Raw genomic sequence first — 10,711 nt, forward strand, 5'->3', positions numbered from 1 at the left:
ATAATGCCACACTACTGAGTAGCTAATGTGTACAAACAGGAAAGAGAAAATAAAAGACATAAGACAAAATATAGGTTTAAAAAAAGTTTATTAATATTAATTTGACAAATATATACTAACAACAACAACAACAAAAAAGAAATTAACATTTGTTAAAAAGATGCTATTAAAATAGCTAAATCCTGAATAAATATTTAAACTTGTAAAAAGGTTAAATTTAATGTTTTATAATAACTTTACATTATAATAACTTTAAATGTTTAATGTTAAAAAGCTAGACATTATTTAAAAGTGCTAATTTTAATTTTTAATTTTAAATGTTTTTTAACACTTAATGCTGATTATTTTTACTGCTAATGTTTTAAATCTAATTGCATAAAAAGCTGAATGTATCAAAATATGTTTAGAACTAAGTACAATAAAAAAGTTAAAAACTAAACTAAACTAACTAAAAGCTAAGCACTAATTGAATACGGTGAGTTAGGCCTGTCACAATAATTACATTATCGACTTACCGAACAATAAATGGACATGACCTCAATAATATTTGATATTGTGATATCGTCTATTGTGTTTATTTGTATGTTTGTACACATATATAACAATGAAGAGTATTTTAGCCAGCAATAACAGACCAATGTTTTAATAACTGAGACTTCATACACACAGTGTGGACTGCAGTAGGTAAAGAAAAATATGTATTTCCAAGACTATGATTATTAAAATTTAGTTTAATTTCTTTTTTGTTGTTTGTTGGTTATTTTTTGTGTATTTTATTATCATTATATCAGTGAAATAAAATTGGCTTAAAATTACAATAATATCGATTATCGCAATAATTTTTGGGACAATATATCGCCCACAAAAAATTCCTATAGTGACAGGCCTACTGTGACTAGATTAATAGTAATAATATTTAAATATATAATATTATATATATATATATATATATATATATGTATATATATATATATATATATATATATACATATATATATATATATATATATATATAAATAATATATTTATCAATATAATAATATATTATATAATATATGTATATACAAAATATTTAATATAATATTCAATAATATAATAATATATAATATATATAACTTATTACCTCTAAACATATAAAGAAAACTGATCAAAAATGAAAATGTAACTTATTAACTCTATAAAAATGTAAAGTAAATTCATTACCTCTCTAAAAATATAAAGAAAATAAATTAACTCTATAAAATATAAAGAACATTTATTAACTGTAAAAAATGTGAAGGAAACTTAAGATAAATAAAGAGATATATACAGAGAAATAAATAAAGGATACTAAAGGATACTGGTGAATCAGACGCGAAGCTTCTTCCGTGGTGGTTCCCAGTCCTCTTCTGTGAGCGCGATGCAGGGGCCCTTGTGTTCGTTGTCCCTGTCTGACGGAGGATCCAGCTGTCTGCAGGCAGATGTGGCAAACCTAAAGACAAACGACAATGAAGACAAAACAAATATTATCCCTGGACTGTTTTAAATGAAAAAGTATAGTAAGAAATGAAAGTTTCTGAATTTATTGTATTTAAATGTTCATTTTATATCTATGTAATGAGGAAAATGATGGTTAATTGTTCATTGTGTTATATTGTAATGTTAGAATCTTTAATAAAGTCTATTTAAAAAAGCAAACCTGGTCTTCTGGTAGAGTCTCCAAGTCAGTTCCACGAAGCACAGGTGTGCAGCATGGCTGCGCAGACGCCACTCCCAGTACTCGAACCTGTCCTCCCACTCGATCGGGAAGAAAGAGGGGTAGAACAGGCCTGCAAATAAACAGAAAAACACAAATAACCTCATCAGTGCTGCTCAAAACCATCTACACTCATTTACTGATCAGTCAGGTACAGCTGCATATGTACAAAGAGAACCAGATTAAAGAAGGGAAAATAAGAAACTCACCGGTAGCTGGGAAGTAGAGGCGCTGAAAAATTCCATCTGGTCCATACAGGGGAAAGGATGGACAGAGGAACACGAAAGCCACTGTTGGAGCCGATCCGGGCACTGTAAACAACAATATCATATATTTTACACATATTTGCAGTATATTTGAACTGAATGTACTGAATGGATACACAAGGTGGGGGTTCTGTTCAGTTCAGCCAGTCCAGGTACTCCAGCAGCTCCGGCTCTGAAAAAAAAACTGAAAAACTGGACATGGTGAGAAAAGCCCTGATAGAAATGTGTGACGAAATGTGTAGAAATGTGTGTGAAATGTGTAAAAAAATTAGTAAAAATAAGTAAAAATGTGCAAGAATATAAATGAGTGAGAAATGTGTGGAAACTAGTGAGAAATGTGTAAAAAATTTGTAAAAATTACTAAAAATGTGTGTGAATGTAAATGAGTGAGTGATGGAAATGTAGTGAGAAATGTTTTACAAATGTGTAAGAATGTGTACAATTAGTAAAATGTAGTGAGAATGAGTAAAAATTAGTGAAAATGAGTAAAAATGAGTAAAAATTAGTGAAAATGAGTAAAAATTAGTGAAATAAGTTGAGGATAAATCACAGATCAAAGTCGCTCGTGTTCAGCCTTGAACTTCTCAGTCCAATCTGAGCTTCAAACATTCGTATCTAAACATTTTAAACCAAACGGTTGCTTAGCAACACAATGCGTCTCAGGACTTGCCATATTTTGATGAGACCTATGAAATCTGTTTTATTTATTTATTTATTTATTTAGTTTGTTAGTTAGATAGTTGGTTAGTTAGTTTTAATTTTTTTATCGTTTTTTGCCAGATTTTGTATTTTTCAGCTCAATGCTGTCAGGCGATTAAAAAAATAATTAATTACATGCTCTGTTATTTATTTATGATTCAACTGAATTTTAGCTGAGGAGCAAATCAATTATTTAATATGTGGCACAAACTTATAATCTCCCTTTAATGAACAACTACCTGTAATCAATTAGTAACATATGCTGTAAATACTTATTATCTCTTACACATACCAGACGTTACTATCAGGAGTTCTCTTTCAAGCATTCATTCGGTATCTCACTATGGGATACGCCCCTCTCGCGTATTCCTCAGAAGCACTCTAACATTACGCCAGCCCTTACTGGCTGGCCAGGTCTGACGTCCGCGGGGGGAGGCACCCCCTATAAAAGCAGGTGCCCGAGCGGCAGAACGTCATTCAAACATCTCTTCTCGCTCAGAAGCGACTCAAGTCGACGCTGCCAAGGAATTACGCTACTGTCCACAGAGCAGAGCTAACCACTCGCTCGCCGGGCGCTAATTCCTACGGCGACATTCGACACAATTAAGATAGGCTTGTCTCCAAACAACTATCTAACCAGTCTGTCTCCAAACAGTGGTCAACACTCAGTGCAACTCGCTAGTCACCAAACTAGAGTACGCTGAACCCTATATCCTGTGCTATCGGCTAGCTTGTCACCAAACATTAGCCTTAGCCAACTACACTTAGCCGGAAAGCTAAGAGTTACTTCAGCTGCAAAGCTAACTAGCAATGGCTTCTCTTTCTCCCTCAGAGAGAGATGAGAAGCTGGGGCGGTTATGCTCATGTGGGAACAATATTTCTGCAAGAGATACTCACCCCTGCTGCAATGAGTGCCTCGGGCTGCAACACGCCCAAGACGCACTAGCCCCCACGGGTTCTTGCATCCACTGCGCCCGCCTGCCCATGAAAAGTCTCCGTCGTCGACTAGCACGCCATGCTAGTTTGACCGATCGAGACCCCATGATGGCGGCGCCTCCAGCTCCCGAGGGTCAACCTCAGGTGTCTGCAGCCAGTACCAGTGCAAACTGGGCCGAGCACATGGATGAAGTATCTCCGTTGCTCGACGAGCTCGGCTGCATGCGCGAGGAGCGGGATGAACTCCTCGACGCGGAGCTGGATTCACTGGACGGTTCGGACAACATCCTCCCCTACGAGGACGATGACGATCCGTTCCTTCCACCGACGGAGGCAGCAATGCCTCAAGCCCCTCGCGAGTGTAGCTCAGGCGCGGAAGGCGAGGTCGGTGGTTCCCCAGCTGCTGGTGCGAGCCTGCACGACGTATGCAAGCGCGCCGCAGGAAAACTGGGCATTCCATGGCCCAGCGCTCTGCCCGAGAAGGCCGGTTCTCGGTATGAAGGCAAGCGCTTACCCAGGGTGAAAAGTATGGAGAGACAGGTTCTTCCGCTATTCCCCGAGTGCCTGGAAGAAATGACCCGCACCTGGCCGAAACCTTTCTCATCGAAAAACCCGGTCCTGGGCGGTGCTACGCTGGACTGCGCAGAAATGGAGGCGAATGGACTGTCCAATCTGCCGCAGGTGGAGCCGCTGGTCGCTCACCACCTCCATCCTGGCCAGAAAGCCTTCATGACCACATCCGCGCCTAGCTTCCCGTCAAAGGCGGACGGATTCCAGTCCTCCATGACCGACAAGGCATACAGATCCGTTGCCCTCGGTGTGCGAGCTCTGAACGCATCGTCTATGCTGATGGCGTATCAGGCTGAGCTTCAGGAGGAGATGGCCGGAACCACGGAGCACAAGCTCTGGGACGAGATGTGCGTGGTGACCGACTTATGCCTTCGCCTACATCGCTGTGCTGTCCAGGCTTCAGGAAGGGCGATGAGTATCATGGTCACGCAGGAGAGAGCGCGCTGGCTCAACTTGTCTAGCCTCTCACACCGCGAAAAAGTCCAGCTTCTGGATGTTGCTGTGGATCCAAAGGGCTTGTTCGGCCCCGCTATGGCTGCTATGCAACGCCGCTGTGAGGAAAAGAAGCGGGAGGGTGAGGCTCTGCAAACCTGTCTGCCCAGGAAAGTGCACCCACCTCCTGCCTCAGCGCCCCGCCCATCCTTTGCACAAGCGGTAGCGCGTGCTCCGCTTGGCTACAGGATTCCAAAGCGACCCACCCCACCACAGCCCAGACCACCAGCAAAACCCAAAGCTGAGAGTGGAGGAGCATGGGGTAACAAGCCAGCTGCACCAGTGGACCAGCACGGAAGCCGACAAGCGCCGCCTCGCGCCCGCCTGGGCAAGAGGGCCTCGCAGGCAACCTAACTCGCTGCCGGGGGAGGGAAAGCGTGTTTGCCAGACACACGCCCCTCTCCCACTGGGGGACCAGTCCCTAGAGCCTGCAGTTGCGGCTCACAGTTCAGAAGTGTGGGACTTTGTTCAGTTCAGAAAACCCCTGTCCACTGTCAAAAACACACTGTGTTCAACAACAATAAAATTGTACCCCATTGTGCAACCAGGCCACGGGCCGAGGGCACTTCAAAACAAAAATGCCCTATTGTTGAAAAACATAAGGAACACTGTGCACTTAGCGGCGCAGGGCCACATAAGCTCTGTACCAGAGCCGGCCGCGCGCGCATGCGCAGCTGCCAGAGCGAGGCAGTGCTGCCCTCCACTAGTGGCGCTGCAGCCAGCTGTAACACAGCGAATAGCGCGCTGGCGCGCGTGTATCGCGTCGCAATGGGTGCTCAGAACTGTGGAGAAAGGGTACAGGCTCCAATTTTCACACACCCCCCCTCGATTCTCAGACATAATATGGTCACAGGCGAGGGGAAATGCTGCCAGTTTTCTAGAAGCAGAGATAGCCTCTCTTTTAGAGAAAGGAGCGATTCAAGTAGTACCTCCAACGCAGAGCCGGAGCGGCTTCTACTCGAGGTATTTTATAGTTCCCAAAAAGGGAGGGGGCATGAGACCTATACTGGACCTGAGAGCGTTAAACAAACACCTCAGACAGTACAAATTCCGGATGCTGACTCACTCAGCACTGCTAAAGTTTGTACGCCCAGACGATTGGTTCACCACCATCGATCTAAAAGATGCATACTTTCACATTCCCATTTACCCTCCCCACAGAAAGTTTCTCAGATTCGCCTTTCAGGGGAGGACATACGAGTATATGGTACTCCCGTTCGGCCTCTCTCTGAGCCCGCGCGTTTTTGTCAAATGCACAGAAGCAGCGATAGGGCCGCTCAGGGCGAATGGAATTCGTCTGGCAACGTATTTGGACGACTGGCTTTTGGCTGCAAAGTCAAAGGAAGAAGCCGTGACACACACCGAATACTTAATGAGACACCTCTCATGGCTGGGGTTTCAAATCAACTTGGCCAAAAGTGTGCTGAACCCCAGCCAGTCAGTAACTTTCATCGGACTGTCCCTAGACTCAGTGGCGATGAGAGCTCGGCTTTCCCCAGACAGAGTAGAGGCATTTCAGGCATGCCTCGCCCAGTTTCGAAGGGGAAATTATGTGGAGCTGAGGATGTGCTACAGACTTTTGGGTCTGATGGCGTCAGCATTGGCTGCTATTCCCCTAGGGAGGCTACATATGAGGGGGTTTCAGCGCTGGGTGGCGAAACTCGGTCTGGACCCGCGAATGTACGCACGCAGGAAAATTATTGTGTCAGCTCAGCGTGCGCGGACACTGCGACTGTGGAAGCATCCGCGCTTCCTGTCACAGGGCGCACCGTTAGGCACGATCAGTGCCAGAAAAGTAATCACTACCGATGCGTCTCTATGGGGATGGGGTGCCACCCACGAAGGGAGGTCGGTAAATGGACAGTGGAGTCCGAGCTTACGCTTGGCTCATGTAAATGTTCTGGAGCTCAGGGCAGTATGCCTGGCTCTACGTCATTTTCTTCCGTATGTGGAAAACTCTCATGTGTTGGTCCGTACGGACAACACGACTGTGGTGGCTTACATCAACAAGCAGGGGGGCTTACGCTCCCTACAACTTCACAGGCTAGCACACAGACTGATTATCTGGAGCAATGCCAACCTCCTCTCACTCAGAGCAACGCATGTGCCGGGAGTGTCAAATCGAGGGGCGGACCTACTCTCCAGGGGCCACCCTCGCTATGGGGAGTGGAAACTTCACCCAGACGTGGTGAATATGGTCTGGAAGCGGTACGGTCTCCCAGCAGTGGATCTGTTCGCATCCAGGGAGAACGCACAGTGCCACCAGTTTTTCTCACTGAAGGACAGGGATGCTCCGCTGGGAGTGGACGCGCTGGCACACGAGTGGCCGCGTGCCCTCCTTTACGCATTCCCTCCACTAGCTCTGATATCCCCTACTCTAATCAGAGTGAGAGAGGCGGGTCTATCAGTTATTCTGATAGCACCGAATTGGCCACAAAAGACTTGGTTAGCAGAGATAACGCAGATGCTTTACGCTCAACCATGGCCCCTCCCACTGCGCAGGGATCTGCTCTCGCAGGCGCGGGGAGAAATCTTTCACCCTCACCCAGAGCGCCTAGCTCTCTGGGCTTGGCCCGTGAAGGGTTAAATTTGACGTCATGTGGGCTGCCTCAGAATGTAGTAGCTACCATCCAAAGTGCTAGGGCACCGTCCACACGCACTTTGTATCATGCTAAGTGGCGTGTGTTTGAGGATTGGTGTACTGACACAGATGAAGTGCCATACCAATGCTCTGTAAGGAGTGTTTTGTTATTTTTACAAACACTTCTTGAAAATGGTAGAGCTTTTTCCACTATCAAAGTGTATCTAGCTGCTATTTCTGCGTGTCACGTAGGACTTAATGGCAAAACGTTGGGGCAACACCCCCTCATTTGTCGATTTATGCGCGGGGTGCGTCGCTTGCGCCCTGTATCAAAACCTTTATCTCCTAAGTGGGATTTGCCTCTGGTACTAGAGGCTTTATCCGGACCTCCATTCGAACCTTTACTGGAGGTGGATTCGAAGATGCTTTCACTTAAAACAGCACTGCTTATGGCGCTCGTGTCTGCCAAACGAGTTGGCGACTTACACGCCTTTTCAGTGCATTCTTCGTGTATGCAATTTGGTCCAGGTGACTCTAACGTTTCTCTGCGACCTAACCCAGCGTACATTCCTAAGGTTATGGACACGTCTTATTCGTGTCTTCCGTTGGAGCTCACTGCTTTTCACCCACCGCCGTTTTCGTCTCCGGAACAGCAGCGGTTACATATGCTATGTCCTGTGCGCGCTTTGAGAGCGTATCTGACCAGGACCATGTCATTCAGGAAATCAGATCAACTATTTATTTCCTGGTCCGGGTCTCATAAGGGCAAGCCCATTACAAAACAGCGTCTCTCACACTGGATTGTAAAAGCTATAGGCTTGGCCTATTCAGCAAAAGGGTTGAACCCCCCCGATGGTCTGTGTGCGCATTCTACGAGGGGTATTGCCACATCATGGGCTCTTTTTAAAGGGGTGTCCTTACAAGAGCTATGTGCGGCCGCTTGTTGGTCATCACCTACAACCTTTATGAGGTTCTACAGGCTTGACGTTACTTCATCACGCCAGTCTGATGTCAGGTCAAGCAGCGTCTAGGTTGGCTTGTCCGGCAATACGGGAGTAAGCATATCCCATAGTGAGATACCGAATGAATGCTTGAAAGAGAACTTTAGGTTACGACCGTAACCCCGGTTCTCTGATAGCATGAGTGAGGTATCTCACCGGACCACCCTTCTTGCAATGAGCGAGAAGAGATAGCTAACTTTGAATGACGTTCTGCCGCTCGGGCACCTGCTTTTATAGGGGGTGCCTCCCCCCGCGGACGTCAGACCTGGCCAGCCAGTAAGGGCTGGCGTAATGTTAGAGTGCTTCTGAGGAATACGCGAGAGGGGCGTATCCCATAGTGAGATACCTCACTCATGCTATCAGAGAACCGGGGTTACGGTCGTAACCTAAAGATTCTAGGCTAATTATATATGTCTTAAAAAGTAACTAAACTCTAATACATTTTTCACATTAATATCTGAAATATGTTGCTTAGTAATAATAAAATACAACATCCCTGATTAAAATATTTAAAATGAGATGCAAATATCAACAGAATTTATATATTAGACCATATATTGATTAAATGTTTACTTAGTAAGGTCAGAATGAAAAAAGTGCTCCCAGAAATTGATGTTTTATTATATTATGTAATACAGTCCTTGATTTTAGTCATCTTTAAAATTATTTTTCTACCCTGGGGCTTTTATTATGAAAAATAAACATGGCAGATTAGCCTAACAGCTAACTTTCAAGGCTAACGGCTAACTGGTGACGCTAACTGGTGATGGTAACAGCTAACTAGCAATGCTAACAGCTAACTGTGAATTATAGCTGTAGTTTAGTCTTTAGTTATTGAACAACACCGGAGTGCAGCCAGTGTCTGAATTCTAGCTAACAGCTGAACTCAGCAGTAGTGTTGGAGCGTGTTGGAGTCTGGATGTTGGTGTTTCCTGAGATTAATTCATGAGGTTTGATAACAGAATGATCTCACTATGCTGTTAGATTTTGTAACTTCTGCTGTTTGATATGATTTATAAACTTTTAATATCTAACCACCTTCAGACAGCCTGTAAGTTACATGTTTTACTTTATCTTATTTCTTCTTTTATTTCTTCTCTTAGTTCTTTATTTCTTTTTTATTTCTTTCAGTGTGTTTTATTTTCGTTTTGTATTACTCTTATTCTTATAAGTTTATTATTATAATTTAATATAAAAATAACTATAACAATAAAAACAACAACAATAAAATAATAATAATGTTAATAATGTTTTTTAATTTTATTAATCTTTTCTTTTTATCTTCATTTTATCTTTTTTTTAATGTTTAACCCTTTATATATAAAGAGTTGTTTGGTTGATTGATTGATTGATTGATTGATTGATTGATGATTTGTGTATGATGTCTGTACATTACTCTGGTCTTCAGTTAGGATGATTAGAACACCAGCACTAGGTTACAGTGTCTAAAATTAAGTAAATCAGCAATAGGTGGCGCTCTTTGATTTAGTTTTGGCACTGAAATCGTGTTCATGTTTTAAAACCATAGACTATATATAAGTATGGACAGCACGACAGGGGTTAAAAAGTGAAGCCACTACGTCTCTTACGCCCTCTGGTGGCTGGCTCCAGTACAACTTTTAACCCCGCCTATTTCCATTCAATTGAATGAGAGATGGAGGAATCTTTAAACTAAAATTACACATCCAGGATTTTTATTTGGAAGTTGGGTTCTGTACATTCTGCAAGCCCCTCTCCTGTGTTGATAACCCCCTGTGTTTTTCTGTACAGTTAATACGTTTTATAGAAGTTATTCCGTGATATTTAAAGGGGTGTGGCGAAGTGGTGATTGACAGCTGAGAATATATTATAATTTTACCTTAAGCCTATGTAAAATATGGGGTTACATACATGAAGTAGTATAAATAGTTTAAATGTTACTTAAGTATATTTAAAATAGTTCCATTTTAGTACAGTTAAGTACACTTAAGTAAGTAAGTTAAGTAAGTGCACATTTTTGGTAAGACGTTTATACTATTTTTATACAATTACAGTATAATAAGTACAAAAAAATGTTGTTCCATTTCAGCACTCTTTAAAAATACTGATTAAAATGTGGATACAAGAACACTTTAGTGCTCTATAGCATAATAGTGCTTAGTATACTCTAATCTACGACCTGAGAGCCTGATATCCTTTTATACACTTAATGGACAAAAGTACTGTAACACCAGCTCATTGTGTTTGTTCTTGTTTTGAAATCAAGGGTATTTATAAAGAGTTTATCCTGAATTTTTCCACACTTTCCCTAGTGAAAAAAGTAGATTAAAGTATACTAATCATTATTATGCTATAGTGCACTAAAGTGTTCTTGTAGTGCTAAAATCAGACAAACCAAGTCTCCCTGAAGCTGTGGGAGTCTCCCGCATTTCGGTAGTGGCTCCCTGATGCC

At 42.8% G+C, this 10,711-nt stretch overlaps 1 protein-coding gene and 1 long non-coding RNA gene across 2 annotated transcripts; one reads left to right on the forward strand and one right to left on the reverse strand.

Moving 5' to 3' along the window:
• Positions 1-1,153: 1,153 nt before the first annotated feature.
• Positions 1,154-2,056, reverse strand: LOC125782482 (uncharacterized). Its single transcript, XR_007425161.1, has 3 exons — positions 1,945-2,056; positions 1,679-1,808; positions 1,154-1,471 (listed from the first exon to the last, which is right to left on the reverse strand). It is a non-coding gene; the product is annotated as an uncharacterized LOC125782482 (long non-coding RNA).
• A 1,454-nt stretch (positions 2,057-3,510) lies between these two features.
• LOC125782478 (uncharacterized) lies at positions 3,511-7,381 on the forward strand. Its single transcript, XM_049466684.1, has 2 exons — positions 3,511-4,780; positions 4,887-7,381. The coding sequence occupies exons 1-2, from the start codon at positions 3,511-3,513 to the stop codon at positions 7,283-7,285; spliced, it is 3,669 nt and encodes a 1,222-aa protein (XP_049322641.1). The 3' UTR covers positions 7,286-7,381.
• The last annotated feature ends 3,330 nt before the right edge of the window (positions 7,382-10,711 follow it).

The sequence above is a fragment of the Astyanax mexicanus genome, chromosome 17, assembly GCF_023375975.1.
Source record: "Astyanax mexicanus isolate ESR-SI-001 chromosome 17, AstMex3_surface, whole genome shotgun sequence".
Lineage (NCBI taxonomy): Eukaryota > Metazoa > Chordata > Actinopteri > Characiformes > Acestrorhamphidae > Astyanax > Astyanax mexicanus.